The sequence below is a fragment of the Xiphophorus maculatus genome, chromosome 4 (genome assembly GCF_002775205.1).
Source record: "Xiphophorus maculatus strain JP 163 A chromosome 4, X_maculatus-5.0-male, whole genome shotgun sequence".
Classification (NCBI taxonomy): Eukaryota; Metazoa; Chordata; class Actinopteri; order Cyprinodontiformes; family Poeciliidae; genus Xiphophorus; species Xiphophorus maculatus.
In genome coordinates, this window is record NC_036446.1 from 15,165,548 (window position 1) to 15,193,457 (window position 27,910).

General features: G+C 41.5%; 1 protein-coding gene across 7 annotated transcripts in view; it reads left to right on the forward strand.

Annotated features, from left to right (window-relative positions):
• Window positions 1-27,455, forward strand: part of gse1 (Gse1 coiled-coil protein) — a 187,014-nt gene extending 159,559 nt beyond the window's left edge. For all 7 annotated transcript variants that reach the window (XM_023331942.1, XM_023331946.1, XM_023331943.1 and 4 more), the window contains 14 exons: window positions 6,388-6,596; window positions 12,361-12,527; window positions 12,814-13,014; window positions 14,383-14,550; window positions 14,669-15,039; window positions 16,277-16,607; window positions 17,854-18,497; window positions 19,388-19,500; window positions 19,597-19,867; window positions 20,791-20,904; window positions 21,083-21,457; window positions 22,479-22,823; window positions 23,299-23,402; window positions 24,153-27,455. In XM_023331942.1, the coding sequence (XP_023187710.1) occupies window positions 6,388-6,596; window positions 12,361-12,527; window positions 12,814-13,014; window positions 14,383-14,550; window positions 14,669-15,039; window positions 16,277-16,607; window positions 17,854-18,497; window positions 19,388-19,500; window positions 19,597-19,867; window positions 20,791-20,904; window positions 21,083-21,457; window positions 22,479-22,823; window positions 23,299-23,402; window positions 24,153-24,293 (3,554 nt within the window). In that variant the 3' untranslated portion in view covers window positions 24,294-27,455. The remainder of the gene's footprint in view (window positions 1-6,387; window positions 6,597-12,360; window positions 12,528-12,813; window positions 13,015-14,382; window positions 14,551-14,668; window positions 15,040-16,276; window positions 16,608-17,853; window positions 18,498-19,387; window positions 19,501-19,596; window positions 19,868-20,790; window positions 20,905-21,082; window positions 21,458-22,478; window positions 22,824-23,298; window positions 23,403-24,152) is intronic.
• The last annotated feature ends 455 nt before the right edge of the window (window positions 27,456-27,910 follow it).

Genomic DNA, 27,910 nt, shown 5'->3' on the forward strand with positions numbered 1-27,910 from the left:
ACGTGCGTGCACGCACACAGTCGCGTACATCGTCACTTCTCTGAGGCAAGCATAATGAATAGCTCTGTGTTTTGAGAGCTGTGTTGAAGAGGGGAGGTGATGGATAATGAGTATCGGAGCAGCATAAAGGACACTCTCATCCAGCGTACGCTCACATGTGTAAGCAAATCCGCGCAGACGCAGCCAGCACGCTGCCTCAGAAAAGCAGACCTCCTGATATCTGATTAATTAAGCCGATCTGGGTTTAATCATCTCGGTTGTTTCTTCTCCGCTCTCTGCTTAGACACACAAACACGGAAAGAGTTTTACAGCTGGAGAGAAAATGAAGCGAGGGGGAATAAAGGTATTCAGGGTAGATGGAATGAACCGAACTGGCTAGATAAAAGGATTAGGAAGTAATTAGTAGATTTGTGAAAACCAGAAGTGTCGGTTATAAAGTGTGCGTGTGGGGGTGTGTGTTGGGGTGTGCATGTGTGTGGCCAGAGGCTTCCCTTGTTTCTGGGAGCTCAGAGCATGCTGGGACAGTGGGGCAGTGTGTCGCTGACCTCTCCATCTGGAGCCTGCCTGGAGCTTGCACTGCCTTGCTGTGCTCAGTGTAGGGGTGTGTGTGTGTGTGTTTCTCAAAGGCAGAAACCCTTCAGGCTGTTACTGTCCCTGAAACACTCACAAACCAGCTTTTTTCCTTTACCTTCCCTCTGTCTTTCTATGCACCCTTCTCATGAGTAAGATCACAAATGAGGCATTATTTATCTGGAAATACAGTTTGTACAGTCAGCAGAAGCCACTATGTATTGCTGCTCTTATTTCCACCCGCCATCTTGTACCGTCTTCCTTTCTCTCACTGGCACAGCAACACACATACTGTCTGGGTGTGTGTGTGTGTGCATGCTCTCCCCTCCCCCCAACTCAGTGATGCAGATTACAGGCTTTGTGTTGTGTTGTCAGTGCATGTCCAAGACTGTAGTAGCAGGTGTGTGCAGCGTTTGTGTGTGTTAGCATGTGTTTGTGTGTTACGAGTGCACGTGTTGAGGCTTGTGCTGTTTGGGGTGGCATATGGATGCAGGGCTGGCTGGGCACTGCTATGCACACCAGGTGTGAAATGGACTGTTTAATTAAGTGCTGATGTTGTTGTAATGCATGCTGGGAGGGAGGACTGGGGAGGTGGGGGTGAGGAGGGTGTGTTGGTGGAGGGGGTGGAGGAGAGCAGCCACTTTTTGGCATGATGAGACGTATGCCTGCCCGGCCGTTCCGACAGAGGTGATGGTGGTGGCAGCCGCGGGTTGGGAGGGGTTGGGTAACATTAAAGCCCTTTTTGTGTGTTTCTCTTTAGAACCTATCGAGGGACAGGAGAGTCGGTGTGTGTGAATGAAAGGACCCACTGAAAACTCCGGGCGGCTTTTTTTTTTTTTTTTTACAGGGTCACTGGTTAATGTAAAATGTATTGGCTGTGCAGGGACACTTGGCCGCTGCGTCTGACCACAGATTGCTTGGTTTGTTTATTGCTTCTGCTCCTTGATTGTGTGTGTGTGCATGTGGATCAGCTTGAGCAATCAAGTGAGGAGGCTCTCGGAGAGAATGGGGTCTGGTAATAGAGGAGACGATGGAGAAAGGAGTTTCACATTAATCATATAGAGCTAGGCACTGAGACAGGATTCTCCTTTTATCTCTTTTGTTCCTTTTTCCTTCTGTCTCTTGCTGCTCTATCCCTTTTTCTCTCCCTGTAACCCCCTTCCAGACCTCATCATCACACAACATGCACCCCACCATATCAAGGAAGTGACAGTCCCGTTAATGAAGTGCAGGTTGAGAGCTGATGAGCCCGTTTTAGACTCTAGGGATGAAAGCCTTTGCTCCGTTCCTCCTCTTCCAGCTCTCTGCAGGCCCAGCATGTGTGGCCATCTTCCCTCTATAGATAGAAGGGGAGGAGCATATGGCAGTGATGAGACCATGCTGATGCCAGTCACATGTCTTGCGTGCAGGGTTTTTGCCTATCACGTGGTAGCGTGATGAGAGGGAGAGGCACTGGGAAGAGGAGGGCTGATAATGGTCCACAAGGAAATCTTAAGAGGATGGTTAAGACTTGAGGAGTCATGAGAAGTGTCTGGAAGGATGGAAGCAGAAGGTTGAAGAAAGAAAGAAACTTACAAAATCTTCACTTTTTCATATGTTATATATAAATCACAAGCATTAATGTATTTATTAGGCTTTTATTTTATAGACTAAAAGTTTTTTGCAAATAAAATTCTGATTTGTGGACCTTTCTATAATTTCATCTTAGTATAAATAGAGTTGGTAAGTGAAGTCCTGACAGGTTCTTTTAGTTGGCTATCAGAAACATAAAACATACTAAACACAGAGGACCACAGTTGGTCAATAATATCTCAACCTTAACACATACAGAAAATATGAATATAGCATAACTGCAAACATACAAAGCCATGAATCCACCTAAGTTAGGTGGAAAAGGGGAGAATTATTCAGAGGAGCAGTATAGACTCTGGAAGGACACTTTGCAAAGATCCATGGCTCAGATAGAATATGTTGACTGGACAACTATTAGAGATGGATTCCACAAATCTGGCCACTATAGATGAGTAAAAAGATACTTTGTGCACTGTTAAAAAATAAAGTGGTAAAGGTATCAACATACTTTGGTGGTGATTCTTTTTAGCAGAAATAGAAAAGCTGGAATGGGTAGACTAGTAGATAATGTCCATCTCACTGAACTTGAGCTGTTTTGCTAAGTAACAGCTCAGATGAGCTAAAACGAGCTATAATTTCAGTCTCTAGATCTTCAGTACTGGTAGAGACCCTTGCAGCACTAGTTGGAGCAAAATTTAGATTTTGGACTGCATTAAATCAGGGAGCTGAACACATACATGATTATATTTGTGACCTTTATCTGTAAAGTAATCTATAAACCATTTGTCCTCACCCTTTCACGTCAATGTGCTTCACAGGTATATTAAACTCAAATAAAATTACACTTCTGGTTGTTAAGTGACAAAATGTGACAGTTCAAGATGTGTGGATCCTTTTCGTAAGCCACTGTCTGCAAATGAATGCTGTAATGTAGCCAGTTTAACAAAAAATCTCAATGAATAGTAATTTATTGTATATACATATTTTTTAATTGAGCTTTAAGGCTGACAGATCTTCGTCTGGTTGGCAGGCTCTGTGTCTGAACAGAAGGAAAATGAAGTAGGGGGTATGAAGAGGTGGTGTGTAGGGGTGCTGTTCAAAAGGAGGAGTTGGAAACGATAAAAGAATAATAGCTGTTGGTGTGTTTGTGTTTTTCCTCTCAGTGTATAATGCGTGTGCCCATTGAGGAAGGATGCTTTGAAGTATACGCAGATTCTCCAAGCTGTAAGAAGAGAATGAAGCTGTTGGTTGAAGGCTCTTGTCTCTTTTATTTCCACCCTTCCCTTACCTGCTCCCCTTCCTGCTCTTAATTATTTAGTCTGCCCTGCCTCTTCTTTGGTCTGTACTGCCTCCACGATGAAGAGGACAAGGAGATGGAGGGGGGCATCAGACGGAGGTGGGGGTAGATGTAGTGCAGCTCTGTTGCTTAGCAGTAGAGTATCACTGTGAAAACCCCCCCTCACCCCACCACCACCACCTCTCTCCAACTCCCCCATCTCTGGCTTTATTTGCTTCCCCATCCTTGTGTATGCATGTTGCGGGTGTGCATGTGTGTGTGATGACTGAATAGGCTGTGACACTAGAGCTGTATTAAGTGTAGCTCTGTTCCCCAGGCTGAGTGGGCTGCTATTGATTGGCCTAGTCTTGTAGGGGAGAGTAATGGCTCTCCGAGGTGAGGTGGGGAGGGTGGGAGGATTAGGCCACTAATTGCTATTGTGCAGACAAGATATGACTGCCCCCACCCCAACCCCATCCACCACTCACACATCTGCACCCCTTATCTCTGCTTTCCTCTCTGGTCTCTCTCTCCCATCTATTACCTTTCTCTTTTTTTCTATTTTTTTTAAACTAATCACTCCCCATCTCCCATCATTTTTCATTTTCATGTCTCTCCACACATGTCACTGCCATCTCTTCATCACACGTCTTTTTTCATGCTGTCTCCTGCCAGTCCTGCCGCGCCACCACTCATAGATTTTTTTATATATTTTTTTTAAGTTAGAAATTACCTCGATGCTATCATTGATCCCTTCAATAGTAAAATTCTCCCCCATGTCTTCACGGCACCTACTGTGAAATGACGACGTCTATTATGGTTATGTTACCATGGAAACCAAAGCTGAGAAGAAATTTGGATAGAAGGCGGACCTGAAACCGACCCGGGGTTTCTGCTCCTTACAAATTTAAAATAAGCACACTGTTGCATGAAAACGTGCTACCTGCGCACCAAAGCTCTCATCTCTCATTGTCCTTTCGGCAGCGCGTCCCACCGAGAGGGTTGTGACCCAGTTTGACTGTGTAATGCTGTACTTCCTCTGAGAGTTGATGATATACAGCACACTGCGCTGTCATAAGAAGGGGGAGAGAGGCTTGTAGAAGAAGAACAAAGACAGCTTATCAGTAAAAAAGCGGGAAGACAGGAACGTCAATAAAGGAAGATAGAAGGATAGGAACAGTAGAAAGAGGATGTAGTTGGGAGCAACAGAAGGCTACCGGAGCGGAGGTTAAGGCTGTTATGGTTAGGAAGATGAAAGTCTAAACAAAGACATGTGAATGTGGGGACATCTTATTGGAGGTTTTGTAGCCAGGGAGAGAGAAAGGGAGATGTGCTGAAAGTGAGGCATGTGACCAGTCCGTGACCCCACGCTACAGGGTTTCCCTGGAGGGCTTTGTTAATGTGGCACAGCTACATCACAGCAGAGGAGCTCATTGGACTAGCTTTTCACCACCTGCTGTGCATGTGCATGTATGGAGGGAATGGGAGGTGGGCACATATGTGCCTGTAAGCACAGCATATAAATACAGTATTGGTGTTGACATTCATACAGTGTGTTCTTATAGTTTTATGTCCGGCAAGTCTTGAATAATTAAACTGAATCAAACATGCCCATCCAGCTTGAAAGGAATATAGCATCCCTTGCAAAATAATATCCATTAACTATAGCCAAATTTGGTCAAATTGCAAGCAAAAGATAACATTTAAAATGAGGTTTTATGTCACACACAAATGATCTCATAATTGTCAAGTGGGAGACAAGGGATACATGCTTTTCAACATTTTTTAAGTTAAAACATTTGAACTTTTCGACCTGCATGTGTGTTTCAACTGCCTTTAGATGTTATTTAATTAGTAAACAGAGTCTAACTGTGTTTAATTTTGCCTCTGTATAAATACAGTCATTCTATGAAGACCTTAGAGGCTTGCTAGAGAACATTTCTGAACTAACATTATCGGGTTAAGTTGTGATAAAGTTAAAGGCAGGTTTTGGTTACAAAACAGTATCCCAAGTATTGAACATCTAACAGTTCGATCCATCACGCAGAAATAGAAAGAATATTGTGTAACTGCTAACCTTTCAAGGTTGGGCAAGGATAGCATTAATCAGAACATCAACCAAGAGGCCCAGGGTATCTGGAGGATTTCCAGAGATCCACTGCTCTGATGGGAGAATCTCTTGACAGGACAAGTGCTTGTTGTGCTTGTTGTGTTGTGCTCTGAAGCAGTTCAGAGTTGATGGGACATTTGCTTGACAATTCAAAGAAAAACAGTTAAGAGGCTTCAACATACAGTATTTGCCTCTGGGGTGGAAATGATCATCCAGCTAAACACTAAACATACAACTAGAGCTGCAATGGAAGAATTTGGACCAAAGCATATTCATGTGTTAAACTAGTGAAATCAGAACCAAAATCCCATTGAGAATTTGTGAGATTTGAAAATTTTCAAGACTTGAACATTTCTATTTAGACACTCTCCAGCTAATCTGAGTCACCCTGAGTTATTTTGGAAAGAAGAGTAAACATGTCTGCCTATAAATGTGCAAAGCTGGTACAGATGTTCCCGAAATGACTTCCCACTGCAACTGCAGTGAAAGGTGGGTAGAAGGCAGATCTGAAACTGGCCTGGCGAATAGTATTGACTCAGTGAGGCTGAATGCATACGCATATCACACGTAAATGCTATGCGTATCATTTTCTATTTTAATTTTTTAAAAACAATGTAAAACTATGCATCAATTTCCTTCATCTTCATAATTATTCATATCACTGTGTCTGTCTGTCGTATAACGTTCTAACAAAATATGTCATACGGATTTGTTTATGATAAATTTCATGTCAGGGTGCAACTTGTTACATGCAAGTGTTACATCTGGCTTTTTTGTCCTTGTTTTTCTTCTTAGAAAAAAAAACCTTTCTCAGCAGGTGATATTTTTCTGACTTTGTTTTGTTTTTATTTTTCTTCAGCTGCATCCTCCATCAGCAGTGAGTCGTCTCCAGTCTCCTCTCCGGCCACCAACCACAGCTCTCCAGTCAGTACACCCAAGAGAGGTCCTCTTGGTCCAGGACCTGTGCTGGTTACCCCAGCAGGTCACAGTGTGCCAAACACTCCACCTGTAGTCACCATAGCTCCTACAAAAACAAGCAACGGCCTGTGGAGGAACGAGGGCCGGCAGGTAAATTAACATTTAAAAAGCCTATCACACCGACATTGTGTCTATCTGTTTTCCCCCCATGTCTAGTTGCTTTAGTTTGCTTCAAATGCCTTTTTTTCCTGATTCTTACTGTTGTGTTCAAATCTTCTCATTGTTCAACTTGCCTTCAAGCACAATCTACACACACCAGATGGACTTTTCAGGCTTCAGTGGATTTTCTTGCAGCATGAAGCTCATGACGTGTCAGTATATACTTGACATATGTGTCTGTGACATAGCTGACAGGTCTATGAGTGTAGCTCCACCAACTCACTGGCTCCATGCATTAAACAATGTCAGCTGCCACTGGGACAGCGAGGTGACGGCAATATTAGCAGCCAACATCTGTGCCTCTCTGTGCCCACTCCCATTCTGTCCTGGGATCAGTCTCTCCTCAGTCTTAGGGCTAAGACTGGAAGTTCTCCAACCCAACCCTCAACAGTCAAAATGATCCTCAGCCCCATCACCCCGTTGCACACTCTTAAGTTGCATCGTGGAAGTGAGAGAAAGTGGGAGAGCTGCTTGCTTTGATAAGAAGTGGATTATGGATTATGGCTGCACTTTAAGGCTTCTTATCTCAGCTCGGGGCTAATGGTTAAGGCCAAGTGCACGGTCATGAACAGCACTCAACAACATGCGGAAATTCTCTAAGACATTTAGATGATTCCCTGGGGACAGACAGAAGAGGGACAGTTAGCGCTGGGCAAAGAGCGCTAACTGCACATTAACAGCAATGTGCAGTGTTATTTGAGCCATTGTCCTCTCCCCTGAATGCCCCTCTGAACCTCGCAATCTGCAACCACAGCTTTGTCAAAATGACCCGTCTGCAGTTCAAGGGTCAGCCAGTGCAAGGAGGGGCCGGATGAATGAAGCTGTCCTCTGGAAAAAATTCATAATTTTTGCCATTCTTGCAACAAAGCAGCTTCACATAGCAGTAGGAAAAAAATATATCATCAAAAGCTCCCATCATACCTTAGTGTATGCACCGCTTATGTTTCCTAACCGTATGGATATGTGTGTGCTTTTGCATGGCGGCTATGATTGTATCTCTTAGAGGTCACACTGAAACCGAAGAAGTCAGGACACTGGGTTTGCGCTATCCCCAAAAGCAGTTGAAGGCCACGTTGCCAAAGAATGAGGAGGTTAAGGGAGGTGATAGTGGCAAGAGGTTAGGCTAAGGGGTCAGAGGTTGGGGTTGAACAGCAGGAGAGATGCATCATGAAAGCCGGCATCTACGACATTTCTGCTGCAACCATGAAGTGAACCTCAGGACTATAAAAACACACATCACGAAAATATTTTTTCACAAAGAAGATAGTATATCAGGCTTTTTTAATACAGGGTAGCACTCTATGGTTACAAAAAGACGAAATGGTCTCATTCAGAGGCACAAGTGTGTTTTCTGCATCCCCTGTAAAGTGTCTGATAAAAACATTTTTTTTTTTCCTGTGGGCAAAAATGTTTGTGTCCTCTTTTGTGCATTAGAAGGGTATTTTAGAATCTCTTGCTGAGATATGAGTCTTTCAGAGGTGGGGGTGACAGGCAGTGCAGTGAAGTAGGGAGGCCTTGGTGCGTTGGCATTTTGCTTTAATGACTGCGGGAGTCTGCTCCCGCTGCTGCCTGTAATTGCTTTATAATTGGCAATTTGGATTCATGGCTCCATCTGAGAGGCATAAACGAGCACTCTACAATGCGCGGGGTCTCCCACCCTAGCTGAGGGTTACAGGGGCCTAGATTGCACAGAGGAAGAAGGTTGTTAATGGATGTGTCTTTGGAGTTTGAGTGCTTGTGTTTGTTAGTTAGTGTGTGCAAAGTGATGGACTACTGGTAAAGAGTGCATTTTCAATAAGGAAGAACTCAAATGGTATGACTGGTTGGAAGTATAGGTGCCTGAGTGAATAAGTGCTGTGGGCCTTACCAAAGGTCTGACCTGTTAGACCTACGCCTTTGCATACCCTTCTGACTGTGTATCTACATACATTCAGTAGGATCCCAAGGACCAAGGTCAGGAAACAGAGATGAACAGAGTCTCAAAGCTGTGTTGTAAGGAGATATTATAACTAGGGATTGGTCAGTTATTTGAATCATGGTATACCAATGTGTTTAAAGTGGATGTATATACAAAGTATAGAGAAATGCTGATGGATGCTCAGTATAAGGGATTGCCACAATGTTTATGACTCGATGCAATCAGCTGTTCGCTGTCTCCACATTCCTGCAAGAGGAATTCCTGCAAAGATAGTGACTTGATATATGTAGTTTCCTAGTGTTCCTTAAGCAAAGTTTTACTAATGACCATAATAGCTGACTGCTTTAATTAAGTAAAGTGCTCTAAAACTACTTTTGCAGTGAATTGGTGCATTACAAAGAAACTGAATTAAAATGTATTTATTTAATGCACTACTTCATGCCCCCACCTGTTGCTGTGAACTGCCATTCAACTGGGTGAGAAAAGGTTCTTAAACATTTTCTCTGTTCATAAGCAAGACAAATTTGTCTGTTTGAAAAATATTTTCCGTTGCAAAAAAGATGGAGTGTGACAGTGCAACATAAATGACACCCATCACTCTAATTAACATAAGCTATTTTAAAACTGCAGGTAGGCAACCGATGTGTCTAACATAGACCGCATAGCCCAGATAATTAACCAGGTAATATCATTTTGTTATAAATAATACTGAAATTAATGTTATTTTTACAGCAGGAGGATTGTATGTTCTCTTTTTAAAACAGCACTCCATTGTGTTAAGATTTTTCAAAAAAAATTAGTTAAACACTGTTATATTGTGAAACTCTTATAACAAATGCTTTGTTGTAATATCACATTTTGTTTCTGTCTTCTATGAATGATTGATTGGCTCACATTTAGTGGCCAAATAGGTTGTAAAACAAGAAATAGAACCAGCTATTAAGCAGCGTCAGCAGCTTAATTATTGCTGTTCAATCATCTTATAAGATTTGTGTGAAAATAGTTGAAAAGGAACAGTTGATTCAATTTCAGTGGCAATTTATGTCTGGAAATTGGACCAATTCACAGTAATTGCATCACAGCTGTGGTGGTGAAAAGATGCCTCTGTGATGCGGAACACAGTCCAACTTTTTCATACCAATTGCTGGTTAACAGATAGTCTGAGGTAATCTACAAAATGCCTTCATCAGCAGTGGGACGTAGGGTGTTAATTCATATTTGCTGTGGTCCGGGATTTAGGCGGATTCAAAGTACAGCAGCTTAATAAATAGTGTATATGTGACGAGAATAAGGCAAAAATAAAAGGTAATGTCGTATATGGGTAGGTGTTTCCTCAGCATAAATTTGCATCATAGTTCCAGTGATGTAAAAAACAAAAAGCTATCTACTCACTCAGATCCATGAATTGCAGCCTTATCTGTGTGTAAAGTGCAACTTGTTTACAAGGCACAGTCCATTAGCTATGGGTCAGTATGTAATTCTGACACTTTGACAATCTTCAGAAAGACGGAATGTTTTACAGGACATGCCAACAAAGAAAAATGTATAATCAACATATTTCAGTTAAATAATTATTCCTGCTACTGCAAAATATTATGACATAGTTACTAATGTATAAAGCTTCCCAATATATTGATTTGCAGTCATTACTTCTACTCGAGTGTGTGCATTATTACAATTGCAAGAAAGCTCTTTGATGTGATATTTGGGAGACTCTAATTTCTGCTGTCATGCATTAAAATGCTACTTTCCAGTACTTTAAACTGCAAATGTTTATGGTTTTGAAACCATAACTTCAGTGCTAAAAATAGAGGGAAACACTGTACATTATTGCATAATTTAAGGTGCAAAATTTGGTTTATAATTTGGTATGATTTACTTTTGAACTTCTCATTGATCATGGCATAAAGTTGAATGACTTTTTTGTGCACTTACTGTTTTGTGGTTTGCAGAGTCATATTCTACTCAGTTCACTTTTTCTCTAACTGCTCCTAAATGTTTCTTGCATGTCCATGTAATCAGTCTACTGTCTGATCATTCTTTTGGTGAACCAGTGTAGAGTAAAACATCAACGATAAATGTTCTGCTCATTGTTGATTAAAGGTGCAAAGTAGTCGTCATAATATTTGCACTCTCTCTGTTACAGCTAACAAAATCTGGCTTACACAGACCTTGATGTCTATCAAACTGGGCAAAAAATAATTGCCTTTTAATAGTCCATTCATAAGAAAGGACAAATTGGCATCCAACAATATCGCCATATTTAATCAAACTTTGTAACTGGCAAGATATATGATACAAACAGTTTTAATCTTTTGACATGATTGAATCAACAAGTGAAGAAGAACTGAAACTTTTGCCACATCCGAAACTATTGGGTGTTTTCAGTTTTTGTCAAGTTTGTTGTACTTATCTGCTTCTTCAGACACAATATAAATCTGAATATTTTAGGACAGGATAAAGTATCCATAAACTGCTGATACCGACATATTTTGACATATCTATCCCTCTTTTCCACATGACTGCTGAGGCCCTCGGCGGACGTCTACCTTCTCCCACTGCTCATAAAGCTTTAAAAGGGATTGGGCAGGGGTCGAGGAGACTGTGCTTGCTTTGGGGGGGAATAAAGTACCACGTTGTTTAGTGGAGCGCAGCAAACTGCTTGGAGTAAATAGCTGCATTAGACTACTGGAAAGTGCGAGAGGGGGCTTAAACAAAGGGTCATGTTAGGATTCTGACCATTAGAGGCATTTAAGATTGGATGTTGGCGCATCAGTGTCAGCCTGGGTCAGTAGCTGTGGAGTTAATGGTTCAGTAAATGGGATTTGTTTTATCAGAGGCAGTGGTGAGAGAGGCGGCAGTACTGCTGTAAGGTCTTCTACTCCCAGGGAACCCAGAGGTTAATTTAGTGGGTTCAAGAACTGCCAACTCCTCCTGCTCACTGTCTTTATGGCCTCATCTTGTTTTTCCCTGTCTCCCCCTTTTCTCCTCCTACTTGTTCTCTTGCCAATTTTAAGTCTGATTTTGCGAGATGTCTGATAAATGCTCCTTCTTTCCCAGGAAAACCTTGACAGTACGTCCTCCTTTGAGTAATTTCTTTGTATAACTCAGAAGGAGTGTAAAAATCTCTCCTCTGCTCTTGCATTTGTAGGCCGAGGAAAACCAAAGCTTCAGAAAACGCACTCCCACACCCTCAGCGGGATGTCTTTTGTAGCTCTGAAACGGTGTGTGCGCTTGCTGAGTGTTAGTGTGTGTTTGTTGTGGGATTGAAGAAGTGAGACAACGCTTGCTGCCAAAAGGAAAGGAAGAAGGGATGGAGGTGAAGGAAAAGAAGAAAGAAACAGGAATAGAGGCATAGGGATGAAGCTTTTTGGACTTTTTTGTGGATACAACCACAGACTCATACTCTCTTTATCTCAGATCAGAGTCATGATTGTTTGCAACATCACTGTTCTCATCGATCATACGAATGTCAGCTCTTGTTTACATTTAGTGAAAAAAGCTCTACTTTTCTTTGCCTCTATTCTCTTGCTTCTACTCTTTTACATTCACTATTAGAAATGTTAAGCCGTCTGTTTTTAACAGAGGGTGCTGTGTAAGAAATGTTCTAAAAGTGCTTGAGGTAAGCAGACTGGGCGAGGGAGGCTACCACTCCATAAACAGGCCTATTATTTCTTCTATCTCCCCTCTCAACTGGCTCCATGAGCTGTGACAACCGTGACGGTCACAGGTCCCAGCGAACAATGACCAAGATTCTTTCCCTGTATCTCTCTGCAGGCTGACTCGGGGCCCCGTGGGGCCAGCAGGGAACGCCTGGCTGCAGAGGGGACCTTCTCCCAGGAAAAAGGTGGCCCCTCTGTCCCTGCTCACCTCCTGGGAAACCCCTATGCCTTTGGTCTCACCCCTGGTGCTGTCATGCAGGATTCACGGTTTCCGCCCCTTAAGTAAGCAAATACTTTTTCTCACCTTTATTAAATTGCTAAATCTGTGTTTAGTTTTATTACAGGAAGTAGCCGCTCACTGGGATGTTGTGATCAATACCATTTCTGATATCAGACTCTCTGGAATAAGCAACTACAGCACACATTCATCTTTTTGACATTAGTGCTGAAAGCAATTAGTTTATGTCGTTTCTTATTGAATCCTGATGAATCTACACAATTATAAACGGAGAATAAAACAAACTATATTTTTCCTGCTGTGCCTTGCTACTCCACCCGCCCCCTTCAGCCTGCCCAGACAGTTGCCTAATGCGGTGCCACCTGGTGCCATACCAGAGGAGTACCTCCGGAGTTTTCGGCCCTACGCCACAACCGAGGATTCCCTCAGGATGCAGTCTCTGCCCCTTGGCCTGGACCCTGCAGCAGCAGCGGCTGCAGCCGCCTACTACCACCCCAGCTACCTGCCCCACCCCTCTTTCACGCCGTACCGGTAAGCATCTTATTTAATCCTTTTGTTGACTTTTCAGTTTCTCTCAGATTATTAATTGTGCAAAATTATTAATCAATATGTGTGTGTTGGTGCACATGCATATGATTCATGGTCCGGCGAATTATGAGCCTGCATATTCAGTGGCAGTGGTAATGCAAGCGATATTAAACTTGAACACAAACTGCTGTATTTAGTCATGCAAACTAGCAAGTAAAGACTGAAGAACTCCATCCTGGTACTGAGCTGTATGGTACAAGTTCAGAGTTCAAAATGATAGATATACTCACCTTCACTGGACAAGCTGATGCTAAAAAGATTGTGTTGGATATTTCTGGGTCTGCATTATCAAAATGCACTTAGGGTGAAGAAACATATCAATTAGGACTGTGGGCATTGTATTTAGATATTTTTTTTACCCAGATGCCATAGGCAACATTAAGACATGAATAGTTTTAGAGTTGTTTTACTACCAATGTATGCTTGAAGGTTTGTATTAAAGCAATATCACCATGAAATAATTGCTTGATTTTTTTTAATAAACAAGGTGTTAATTTATCTTAAATATTTTATTTAAAATTTCTAAATGAATTCCTATTTAAAAGAAATCTGCTCAGTATATCAAATCACTGTAATCAGTGCAATGAAGCATGTGCAATTTCCCTACAGTCTGCCTGAATCCATTTCTCAGGATCACATTTAGAGTTCATTGCATTCACACTCTGTCACCCAGCAGTATATTTGTCTAGTGGCCTCTCTTCCTTTGGTGCCCATACCTGATATAAATTTTAGTGTGTGAGATGTGAAATCTCTGGAAAAGCTGCAGAAACATTTTGATTACAGAAATGAAACGGAACAGTGGAGAAAAAAACTGGGGAATTGCAACGAATGTCATCATCGCGATCTTTATATAAAATGTTGTAATTGTGCATTTTTCCAAATCTTGTGCAGCAACACTTTTAAATGCATTTCCCTCGTGATTGTGTGCATGCTGAGAAGGACTTCTCGTGCTTTAGGCTCTCTAACTGGCTGCATGCCCCTAGTCTGTCATCTAACATCATAGGACTGCAGTACCCATCACACACACTCCTCCATAATGGATTTAATGAGGGGTGGGCTGTGGATGTCACACACATGCACATAAGCTGTGCATCAACATCCAGCGCTGTCCTTTCATGGTTCTTGTGTGGTGCTGGAGCTTAGCTGACAGATACCGCTGCCTCCTGGAAAAGATGGAAGACCCAGGGATGTCGCTTCTTTGGGAGAGGGAGGCAGACAGGTTAATGAAAGTAAAAGCTGTACTGTCACATGAGGAGACTGACTGACGTTCTTTTCCTTTCCTTTTTTTCCCTTGTAATCCTCATATCCCAGGATGGATGACCCGTTCTGCCTCTCTGCTTTAAGGTCACCTTTCTATCCACTGCCAGCAGGGGGAGCTTTACCCCCCCTCCATCCTTCTGCTGTTCACATGCACCTACCTGGCGTCCGCTACCCTGGAGATTTTGCACACCCTTCATTATCAGCACTGCAGTCTGAGAGGTAAAGTCTCCCTTGGTAAATGCATAGAGCATATCTCAGCAGTATGTCACAATTAAGTGTTGTCTTCTTCTAATTTTGCTGACATTGTTTTGTTTCCTTGTGCAATTTGTTTTTCCAGACTCCAGCTGGAAGATGAGCTGCGACAGCGTGAGAGGGAACGCGAACGAGAACGCGAACGAGAGCGCGAACGTGAAAAAGAAAGGGAGCGCGAGGCTGAGAGAGAGAAGGAGCGTGAGAGGGAACGCGAGCGTGAACGGGAACGGGAGAAGGAGCTCGAGAGGGAGAGGGAGAGGGAACGGGAGCGCGAGAGAGAGCGAGAGAAGGAAAAGGAGAGGGAGAAGGAGCTGGAGAGGCAGAAGGAAAGAGCTCTGAGAGAGAAGGAGCTGCAGGCATCCAAGGCCATGGAGAACCACTATCTGGCTGAGCTCCACTCCATGAGAGGACAGGAGGAACGAAGCAAGCCTGAGAGGCTGACCCCTAACCGGGCTGGTATGTGTCCATGCTCCCCATGTCGCCTCCAAGGGCTGCATTCATGTTGCTTATAAACACTGAAATAGCTTAGATCAAACTTATGCTCAATATTTTCTGAAAACAAATGGATATGCTGACCTGGACTGTTACTCAGACAAAACCAGCTCACAGATGGGCTTATTGTTTACAGTGAGGAAGAAAATTAAAAAAATACATATTTTAGCAAATTCTTATTTTGTATGGATTTATTACTGAATTTATTACAGAATTTCACAAGCAAAAATATTGTTTTAAAAACAAAACTTGCACATCAAGTAGGCCACTTCATACATCAGTTACAATATAGAACATAACACTAGGACTGTACTAAATCACAGTTTGAATAAAGCATTTATTGTTGCTCTTATGGTAGCAGCAGATGTTTTTTGCTGTAAAATGAAAGTTGTTTCTTTTGCCATATCCTCTGGATGACAGATTTTAGAAAATCCTCCGCTAAGCACAAATCTCCTTGTCTTACTTAATGTTTTACCATTGGGTATGTATGATCATATCACTTTGTACTTTACCTTATAAATAGGTTTGCTGGGATGAAGCAGATTCATTTATACTGAATTTGAATTCATGGAGCTTGATATAAATTGTATTTATTTGTTTTCAGACTACATTTGTAATTTAGTTCTACATAAATTAACCTGAGGAGTTAGGGAGTTTAACTAAGGAGTAAAAATAGTTTGAACAATCGCACCATCTGTTTTGGGTTATTCTCACTAGATAACTAATTTCAATCAAATACCTAATTTTATCTGGTGCACAAAATAAAATTGCTTATTTTAAATGTTTGCTTAAGCAGACATAGTTTCCTCAAATTAGTGAGAACAAATATGTAACCTACAAATCTTTAATGATGATTATATTGATTTTGCTTCAACATTTTTAATCTTTATTTTAATTTTGCATGTGTTGGTTACATTACAGGAATCCACGTGCCAACTATGCAAATGAGATGGATACAGAAATGACAAGCTAGCAAAATATGATAAAATATATTTTTCACTACTGATATAAGATTATGACAGTGTAGCATGAGCAAAGCACACTTTATTAAGAAATGACGCCTTGCTTTATTAATTGAACTAAAAGAGATTATTAAGTAGTTGCCATTTGTATGAAGCAACAGATCATACAAAATGCAAAATTTATATATTTACATTTTTATAAAAATATATAAAAATTATTCTTACTGTCTTTGCTGCAGAAAAAGCCAAAGAGCCTGCTCTTCCAGCTCCCAAACCAGTACCGCCTGGAATCCACCCATCAATGGTTCAACCCCATCATCACGTTTCCAGTCTGATCTCCAACCATGCCCTCTACATGGGTTCTGGCGCTGTGGGCACAGGACTCACCGCCTCAATGATCACTCAGAGGGCCAATGAGGAGGAGAGATGGTTGGCACGGCAACGCAGGCTGAGACAGGAGAAAGAGGATCGCCAGTCCCAGGTGTCTGAATTCCGCCAGCAGGTTCTGGAGCAGCATCTGGACCTGAGCCGGCCCGCTGACGTACCGGATCACAGGACAGACGCTCACAGGTGAGCTAACACTCTCAAACCACATGCCGTGGCAGTGTCTTCATGATTTCTTTCAGTGATTGCACAATTTTTTTTTCCTCTTATCTGATGAAAACAAAGCGTTCTGGGATCTGTTACAACAAAACACACAAATAGTGAGATTTTTGTTCACTTCTGTCAGCCTGTAGGGACAGTGATTGCTGTGTTCTGCAGTTCTAAATCCAGGCTGGCATTGAGTTTGGCTTAGGCAGTTCCAGGAAAAAGATGAACCATTTCTGGAACATGACATCTGCTATACTTCCCTTTAGGCTTCCTTCTAGTGCTGCAATGAAGAAAACACTGCTATGCATAGGAGCCGATGACGGTAGAAACATTGAATCTTTATAACTCCTGTTTATGAGCAGGAATTGATAAGGGTTTCAAACATGTAGGGAGTCAGACTACTTGGACACACACAAAGGCTAATCCTCTCAACCACACACAGGATTAGCCTGATACCTACCTCTCATTGTGAGGGTGACTGTGTTTGTGTTGCTCGTGATTCAGAGGTAAGGGTTGTGGTTAATGCTGGCAGGACTGGAGAGGCACACACACACACACACCCTATCAGTAACCCTTCAGTGTAATCACATAATCACAGCTCAAAGGCTGCAGATTGCAGATAAGACGCAGTTTGCTTATTCACATACACCCAAACATCGTGTATAGATAATTAAACTAGTCATGCAGTGTGTGTAATACTTCCACATTTTCATTTGGAAATATACTTGGGGAAAAAATATCCATCGGCCAACTGTCCTTCCTTCTTGACTGTTACCATTAATTTAGCATCTCTAGAGCAGCTTTTAGTACTGTCATAATTTGTTTGTTATTTATAAAATTCATTTGTTTTACCATTCATCTGTTGATGTTTTTTTTTCTGGCACCTCATCAGGAGGACATTTCCACTGGCCTCTTCTTTTATACACAGCTCTCTGCTGGGCATGCCACACTACAAAAGGCCTAACAGATAAAAAAAAAAAGAAGCAGCCTGTGTGTTGGGAGGAAAGTGTGTGCCTTGGCCACATCCTCACTCTGCTCAGGGCTACTCTGTCTGGGTTTGATAACGCTGCAGTGCAGACACACTGACAGGGCTGAGAGGAAGCAGGCACAGCACATGGGCTCTGCTGTGTGTCTCTGTTCTGTGTGTTTGATAGGAAATAAATTTTTTGGGAGAGAAATTGTGTTTTATTTATGCATTTAACATCTTAAAATTTCCTGCCTGCAGGTCCATGCAAAACCACCACGAGCCAGGAAGCAGAGAACATCACCCCCACTTAGGCGCCCCTCCACCCCTTATCTCGCCCAAACCTCCGCAGCCCCCACGTGAACACCACCCGCCACCTCCAACCACCCTGTGGAACCCCGTCTCTCTCATAGAAACTGCCTCAGAATCCAGACGTAGCCACGAGCCCTCAGGAATGGGCCACTTTGAGCTCAGTCGGGGCCCCCAGGGGCCCTCTAAATATGAAGATGGAACTCGAAGGAGAGACATGGCGGTGATTGAGAAATACCCCCCTCACAGAACTCCTCTAGTACTCTCTGAGCACGGAACCTTCCTTGCTGATCTAGAGAAATCCACCCAGTCCCTCCTCAGCCAGCAGAGGGCGTCCATGTCTTTGCCGAGTCAGTACGAAATGGAGGGAAGCTTAAAAATCCATGCTGGACTGAAGAACCTGCAGGGACATCCAGTGCACAGCAGGCATGGACAAGGTCTTGGAATGATGGCAGGAGCTGGGATCGGACCACTAACCGCGCAGGGGCCGGGCCCAGACACAGTGCTGATCTATGATGAGTTTCTGCAGCAGCACCGAAGGCCTGTCAGTAAACTGGACCTGGAGGAGAAGAGGAGAAGGGAGGCCAGAGAGAAAGGTATTCATCACAGAAATAAGATCAGATGGACCCTGCTTGGAAGTAGGAGACTGGGATAAGATGAGCCATTTTTCATATTTAGGAACACTACATCACGGCAACCTTAGTTTGATTGCTAACTTACTTATATTGTGCATCCCTTCATGCTATCAGAATGAATGTACAGATGGCCGTTTCAACTAACATAGCACATGTCCAATAAAGTTATCTCATGGCACAGCATAAACACACACACTCATCCTCCCATCAACTCAACCCCACCAATCATACATCTCCTCCTTCCATAAATAAGTCTGTTTTTCCCATCCTGCGCATTTTATTTGTTATACACAATTCATCGGGTTCAATAACCTTTCTGTTCTTGTTGCAAATTACTGATAAACAACTGTTTAGTAAAATAAAATTTTAAAAAATGTTTTATTGAGCTTTGGAAGCAAACATTAACCTTTAGAAAGAAGGTGCTAGAACTGAATCCTCATTCCAGAATCATTGTTTCTTCCACAGGCTCAACTTACCCCAAAGCCACCATTTCAGCTTTTTCTGTCTACAGTTACTATGCTACACTTTTATCTTTAGTTTATGACTTCATGTTGTAGTAAGACACATTTTAAAATATGTATTATGTTCTAAGCACAATTCTTATGAAACATATGATGCACTAAATGTTTTTGTTTGTTTGTTTTTTTGGTAAAGTCTAACAACTTTAACAGTGTGGTTCTTCACAGACTCAACTATTTGGTCAAATGATCTGTTTTTTTTACCGTTTCCTAGCAACAAGGGGTCGCTCTGCTTACCTTTTGGCTCATCTTGCCCCAGTCTCTCCTACGTCATATCTCAAAGTCAGACATTTTTACAAGAGGCAGTAAAATATTGTGACACTGTTTCTACAGGTTACTACTATGAGCTGGATGACTCATATGATGAGAGTGATGAGGAGGAGGTGAGAGCCCATCTCAGGAGGGTAGCAGAGCAGCCCCCACTGAAACTAGATGACTCCACAGAGGTAAAATGTGCTTTCTATTCTTTAACCTGGCAAATGAAAACACAAGTGATCATAGTACAACACTAAATACGATCTGTATGATTTGCTTCCATACAGAAATTAGAGTTTCTGACCATGTTTAGCCTGACCACTGTGAGCCGGCGTGATGAGCTCATGCAGCAAAAGAGAAGGAAAAGGAGGAGAATGCTCAGGGAACGCAGCCCTTCGCCTCCTGCTTCACAGTCCAAGCGCACGCCCCCACCCCTTCCTGCTCAGCTCAGCACGCGCTTCACTCCGGAGGAAATGGACCGAGCACCAGAACTGGAGGACAAGAAGAGATTTCTCACCATGTTCAAGCTCTCTCATGTCACCGTGCAGGAGAGAAAAGGTCAGTCTGTGGAGCAGTGACACTTATACAACTCTTTTTAGTTACTTTGTTATAATTAAAAATTAATCTAACAAGTATAAAATAGAGTAGCATGATTTTCTCATTTGTCCTTCTAAAACTTGTTAGGCAAAAATTTAAAAACAAAATGATGACAAAAATTAAATAAATTTGTGCAGTTTATAAAAAAGTCGATCTTAAATTAGTCAGGTAAACTGGACCTGTTTTGTTTTAGCTATTCTTTTATATATTTTCAGAAATAGTTATTTTAGAGTTAAGAACACAGGAACGACAAATTGACTCGGGTCATTTGCCTGACAAAAAATATACATCAGTTTCTTTTGTTTTGTCTTGGGCATCTCATTTCAGCAGAACGATGCCCATTTGGATCTTAAAAAGCAAAAGTCAGTTGCATTCTGTTCTGCAGTATGCTGATGCTTCACTTCAGATGAGCTCTGTTGGGCTTATTTGCACTCCACTCCCATGAACATGCTGACTCAAGCCTCAAAGGAAATTATAAAAGGGTCAAAAAATGATGTCAACTACATATCCCTACATTATATGCAACGTGTATTGAGCAGTGTGTGCACTATGACTAACTTTTGCTTTGTCCCAGTTAGATGGGAGGACTTGGCAAATCGGTTTGTACACACGTTTGTCGAATTACAATTCTAAGCCCTTTATTTATCAGCTTTTCTTTAATTGTTCCTTAGCATTCAAATGAAGAATTATCGTCAAAACCTTGCATTTTTTAAACTGTGTCCAAAATGTCTTTAAAAGCTTAAATGGTTTTGTTAAAGATCGTATACATGTCTGAACTGGGAGTTCAGGCTGAATCTTTACAGTCACAGTTTAGGAAGACTAACTATAGTGTAGCAGTAAATGAACATCACAGACATGAATCATGTTTAACTGTTGTCTTGTAGACAATGAAAGAGTGGTGGAACTGCTTCAAGCCATTAAAGAAAAAAGTGTGACCTTGGATACAATCAGACATTCACCTCATCCACTGTGCAAGAGCCCTCCAGCACATGTTTCTGGTAAGATGCTTGTCACTGAATAGTCACTCACCTTTTCATCACTTAAGTATTTAAAAAGCTTTTTCTAAACTTTTTTTCTAGTAAATATTTCTAGCTGTAAATGTGAAGTATTCATGCCACAGCAGTGATGATGTGGATCTTGACCTCATCATGATAACATTTGCTGAAACAATTGCAGATCCAGCAGTTACTCGGCACTCCTCTGAATCTGAAGACCACCATAATGTCAGACAGCATAGTCCTCCATCACATTGCCCAGCATCCCCCAATGGTCATCCAAAACCCGTTGGGGATACCTTACGGCCAAAGGCGCCCCCCTCCCCAGCTGTCTACCCAGATAAGGCCCGGGGGCCCGGTGAGGGACCCATCCCGAAGAGGAACTCCAGCTTGCTCAACAGCTTGCGGCCGCCGCTCCCCCTGCAGGCTAAAGAGGGACTTCACAGCATCAATGGCCGCACAAAACCTTGGGACAGCTTCACCCCAGAGGAATTCGCCCAGCAGTTCCATGAATCTGTTCTTCAGTCCACTCAAAAAGCTCTGCAGAAACACAAAGGTAACAAGCTTTGTGTGCGAAAGTAATTTTAATGCACAATGTCAGTTCAGTAAAAATCTGAGGCTTAATTACATTTGCAATGGTCACTTCAATCACTGAACACTTAATTCAGCTGGAAACTAAAATATGAACATCATAAATTCTCACAGGTTCATAAACATACATGATTTAATATTCTCATATTTATAGTAATTTATCAACAATGTGCTATCAAAAACTACTGTGTATAAATATAATATACAGTTTTTTCTATAATTACAGATTATAAGTCTAATAGTCTTCAAACATGTTTGGCTGCCTGAAGGTTTACAAAGTTATAAATTTAATTTGGTGCATCTATTAGACACAAGTTTCAAAATACATCAAAAATATTAATATTTCTGGTTTTTAGGTGTTTATTTCTGTGACAATATAATTTTAAATTAAGAATTATTCTAGTACTTTGTCATTCTGATGGTTGCTGTAGTTGTAAAATATTTAAAATTCTGAAATATTGTAACATTGCTGCTTAATGCTGCTAAACAATAGTCAATAGCGATTTCAAATATAACACATTGACAACTTCAAACTAGTCATAGTAATTATTATGCCATTAAAAAATTTTAAGCCTCCAGTTTAAATGTAATTTCTGTGATAATACATGTTGTAGGATTCATATTTTACTGAAGTTATAGCTTTAAGCTTGAGTCTCATCAACAAAATTTTCAATAATGCTGTAAATATTTCTCTTAACATTTTGTGCAAGAAATCCAATAATATTTTTAGTACTAAATGTAAATGATTAGTTGTGCTCTCACTTGCAGCTCAAAACAAAAAGATTTGTATACATAGAAAAGATGTGGTGTTTGATGTAGAAAAGAGAAATCTATAAATTCTCTGCATAATTTGTTAGAAATACTGTAAAATTACCACTACATGAGTTATCCTATGGCAATAAAGGAAAAAAAATCTGATTGGAAATTACTCATTAGTTGTATTTTTGTCTCCTGTTTTTTTTTTTGTTTGTTTTTTTTATCTTCAGGAGTGGCAGCAAATGTGTCAGATTCATCTCACCTCCAGGAGTCCTCGGTCCACTATAACATTCCCGAGCTTCAGAACGCCCCTAGCCGTCCGCCTCAGCCACTTTCCCAGCCTCACTCGAGTGCACCACCATTTCCTCTGCCCCTTTCCCACTCCCTCTCCCACCCTCAGCCCAATGGACAGCACTTTCCAATGCCCCTCCACAAGGAGGCAGCAGTGATGAGGGAGGACCTGTCTGGTCCAGATGACTCAGAAGAGGAAGATGATGAGGAGGAAGATGAGGCTCCGGTTCCCAAGTGGCAGGGAATTGAATCTATATTTGAAGCATATCAGGAATATGTTGAAGGTAAGCAGCACCATAACATGTACAGTGATGATACTGGCAACATAAAATCTCACAACTCTTCTTAAAGTGTATAGATGAACAATTTTCAACTTTTAAATTTGGGTCAATTAAATCCCTTTTATATCGGTAACTAGAGTACATTGGGGTATTTTCTCAGAGACCAGATGTAAACTGGTTAAAAGGTATAAATTTAGAGTTCAGCTTGCTGTCAATATATTGAAAATTCTAGAAATTAAATAAAAATATATGTTGTCAACATATATTGTTGTTGAATTTCTCTGCCACTAGAGGGAGGTATTTACTCTTCAGGTGTGTGTGTAGCTGACACATTCTCATAAGTGGTTTCCTGTCACCTTGAAATAGGAAGACTTGCACCTACAGCTGAACATGGGAAACTTTTCTCTGCCCTTCTTCTTAACTTCTAACTGTGACACCGTTATCTATTTCTTTCTCCACATCCTGCTTTATCTGACAGAGCAAACTTTGGAGAGACAAGTATTACAGAGCCAGTGTCGAAGACTAGAAGCTCAGAACTACAACCTCAGTCTGACTGCTGAGCAGCTGTCTCACAGCATGGGGGTAAGACACACACACACACACACACACACACATATAGAACATTATGATAATGCCCAGGATCTACTGTATACCCCTACTATATTAGTTGAAAACTAATATATTAGGGCTGCACAGTGGCGCAGTTGGTAGCACTGTTGCCTTGCAGCAAGAAGGTCCTGGGTTCGATTCCCGGCCGGGGTCTTTCTGCATGGAGTTTGCATGTTCTCCCTGTGCATGCGTGGGTTCTCTCCGGGTACTCCGGCTTCCTCCCACAGTCCAAAAACATGACTGTCAGGTCAATTGGTTTCTCTAAATTCTCCCTAGGTGTGAGTGTGTGTGTGCATGGTTGTTTGTCCTGTATGTCTCTGTGTTGCCCTGCGACAGACTGGCGACCTGTCCAGGGTGTACCCCGCCTCTCGCCCGGAACGTAGCTGGAGATGGGCACCAGCAACCCTCCCGACCCCATTAGGGACAAGGGTGAACAGAAAATGGATGGATGGATGGACTAATATATTAGTTGAAAACTAATATAGTACAAAATATTAGTTTAGATGTAGAAAAGGACAGAACGGAGGTAAAAATTGGTTATGAAGGGTTACTGACCCAGAGTCATATAAGGATGCAGAATATTTCTTACATAAACCTGTAGTGCTGCTTGAAAAAAAAAAACAATCCTTTCATTCAGTAATATCTTATAGACCTGAATGAGTGACTTTCAGTTTTTCCTTATCTACGTCCTTTGTAACACTTGACTCCTCCTCTGTTGCTCAGGAGCTGATGTCGCAGAGACAGAAGCTGGCAGTGGAGCGGGAGAAGCTACAAGCAGAGCTGGAGCACTTCAGGAAGTGTCTGACACTCCCGCAGACACATTGGCCGAGAGGCAGCCATTACAAAGGATACCCTCCAAGGTGACCCCGACGTGCCAACCTGAAGACCCCCCGCTCCCGGCCGCCTCCCCTTCAGACTTAGAGTTTATTTTTTCACGGTTTCGTCCTTGTGGCTTCGTGGAGGGGAATGTGGCTGGCTAGATAAGATTAGTGAATTAAATGGCTTGAGTGAATGAATAAACAGGTGAATGCACAAGAGACAGGACCATTCATTGAAGGACAGTTAGTCTTTGGACTGTGGCTTGCCAGGGACTGCTCCAAAAGCCACTGATGCGTGCCAATGTAGCCAACCCTGAGAGGCAGGAGAACCTGAAGATCAACACACAGTTACAAGCAAATGCCTGCTAGTCACATTCTTTAGCTCCTGCTGCTCTGCTGTTTAGTTCCTGCATCCCTCACCACCACAGCCACACAGACAATCCTGCCAATGAAGGAGCAGCTGCCCCCCTTTGTCCTTTGAGGGGTTTCATCACAAGACTTGAAAGCTCCAAATCTCCAAACGAAGGCTTCCAGCCAGTTGGGACAGATTTTTACCACAGCGGCCACGTGAGCTTTTGAACTGGAAATGCACTTAAGAATTAAAGCTGAAGAACTACCTGTTGGTACTGTGTTACAACAAAGAACTATTCAAATTAGGGAAAACCTAGAAAATGTACATGTTTTTTAAAGAATTAAGGAAATGTTTTATTTCAAAATAGAAAGTTTGAAAATAAGAATTTTAAAGGGTGCTTCAGCCTTGTATTGTACATAATATGAAGACTTAAATGAATTTTGTATGTTTTTATTACTTTAATCATTGTTCTTTTAAAAGAAAAGCCTGCCATTTTTATATGTTTATGCTTTTTGGGGGGGAGAGAGGGGGTTAAAAAAAGCCTTGCTTTTAGTGTTTTTTTTTGTTGTTTTTGCTGCTGCTGGCCAGAAAAAGCTCACTCTGAGATGTTTCACAGATGGAGTGAAAGCAGGGTGCGCTCCTGCGTTCTTCCTGTCCTGACTCAGAGCAGCTGAGACCCAGCCACAGCCCACCTCATCTGGCCTCTGAGCTCAGCAAAGCTGGCTCAGAGACCCTGAGACATGGCCCCCCGTGCTGCACAGCAAGAATGCCTGTGTTTCCCCCTCCTCCTCTGCTATGCTTCACTGCTGCTGGCATGACTAGTTAGTCATACCTTCACCCATAAATCAGACTTACAGTGATGTACAGGTGCATCTCAACACTTTAAAATATCCTGGAGAATTTAATTTAATTCAGTTATTCAATTCACAAAGACAGAGTCATATTTTAGAGATTATTACATGTAGAGTGATCTATTTCAAGGAAATATTTTTTGGTTAAAGTTGATTATGGCTTCCAGCTAATTAAAAAGACTTTAAAAACAGACATAAAAACCTATTTTATTTTACAGTACAGTATCTATACTCAAAACTTAGTCAGGGCTCCTTTTGCTTGAATTACTCTGTCAGTGCAGCGTGACATGGATCCTCTGGTTCTGATGAGGTTTGCTTTGGTAGAGGCCGTCAGCTGGTGTGAATTGTTGGATCTCCCATCTTCCTCTTGACAATACCTAAAAATATTCCCTGTCGGATTTATGTTCAGTCTAGTTTGCTGCTCAATGAATCACAGTAGTAGTCCTTAGGCTTATACAGGTTCTTTACTCAAGGTAGGGGCTAAGTCCTGCTGGAAGATGAAATCAGCATCTCCATAAAGCTGAACATAAAGTGCTCTAAACTTTGATGGTAGATGCTGACTTTGGATATGATAAAAAAAAAAAAACAATAAACAGACCAACACCAGCAGACGCTATAGCACCCCAAATCATCACTGGGGTGCCATTAATATTCTTGCTAACGTTTTAAATGAATTAGACACAAACTTTTCAGTGATGGTCTAAATTTTTTGGGATGCACCTTTACAGTTTATATATAAGGACTCTCATAAACAGCCAGCAGATGAAACTGCTTCTTAATACTTTAAATATTGACTCATTTACTTTTTAAGACAGAACATAGCTTTGAAGCCACTTTAATAATTACACCTTACAAAATTAAGCCTTTATCAAACAGCCATTAAAGGACACGGTGCCAAAAAAAAATTGAAGGATTTTATAATCTTGACTTTGATTAAAATTGTAATTGGAGAGCCAAACTTTCCATCAAGAATCTTCCATTTCTCTTGACCTTTTTTGAAGGACCCCAATGCTGCCCAAAGCTGTCATCATGTTCTAAATATCAGCCACAAAATCACACATGTAATTAAGCTGGACCTGATTACAAAGGGGTTTTTTCTTTTTTTTTTTTTTTAACATTGCATACATGTTTACAACCTCTCCTCTGCCCTGAAATCTGTCCAGTAGTTCACCGACTACTTTCACCATCAGAATCATTCAGCCTGAGTTTTAGGGCTGAATGTGCCATCTGAAACCCTGGAGGCCATCACTGACATGACTGTGGTTTTTAAGGTGTTTGTGTAAAAACATGAAGCCTTTCAAAAAAGGAGAAATAATTTTAGATGTACTAAAAGGGGATTTTTGACTAAGACTGAAGCACAATTATGCCACACGAACCCTATATCACGTCCAAGTGCCTCAGTAATTTGGGAGCCTGTGAATGAGTTGCAGTCCACACGATGAACATTAGCAATCAGGGGCTTTACATCCAAGCGTCTGCAGTATGTCACACCTTCAAAATAAGACTTAGAGATGACATTAAATAAATTTATCCGATCACTAATTACTTCATTCAAAACTAATTGGTTTTTTTTTGTTGTTTAAATGAGCAAGGCCTAAACTAGATAAGAATTAAAAAGTGCAGTCTGTTACTTTTCCACAGCAGCAAAGAGCCACCCGTGCAGCCCATCAGCAAATGAGGATGCATGCAAGCTGAGGTAAGCTGCCAATTAGCTGGGGAGGACAGTGCAGTAAGATAAAACTCTTACTCAGCCTCCCTGGGTCTCCGTCTCCAACCCACGCACGCCCATGCAATAGCCCTGTTACTCAGTGGAGGATGTCTAGATGCTGTGAAATCCTGTTGTTTTTTTTGTTTTTTTGGTTCTTTTTTTATTAATGTACTTGTTTAAATTCATCGTAATGTAATATATTCTTTGTTGAATGTAGTAATTAGGTATTTATGAATATATGGCTGTGATTTCTGACAAAAAAGAAAATAAAATACTTCAAAAATGTCAAACATTAAAATGTGTTACTGTTTGTCTTGGGTGGGAATTCTCTGAGGAATGGAAAACTAAACAGATTCCCAGATCCTATTGTGGAAACTTTATGTTTATCAAACTCTGTTAAGAGATTTTTCTTACAGCTTTTAAATTATTTGCCCCACCTTAAAATAATTTAATCAAACAATGAGCAAAATATGAAAAATCTATTTTCAAATGAGTTCATTGATAAGGGAGCCAGCCTGACTCCATGTGATTAAGTAATTGACACAACTTTAGTTGAGTCACCCTTGTACCCACATTTACTTCTACTCTTATTTCCACACTTCTTTTAATTCATCAATGGCATTTCAGTTGCATTAGAATGCAGACTTTGACTAGGCCACACCGAAATGTTATTGTCCTGGCTCTACCAGAATCCATGGTCATGTCTATTAGGGCAAGTCAGCCCAGTCATGACGCAGGAAAACTGACCAGGA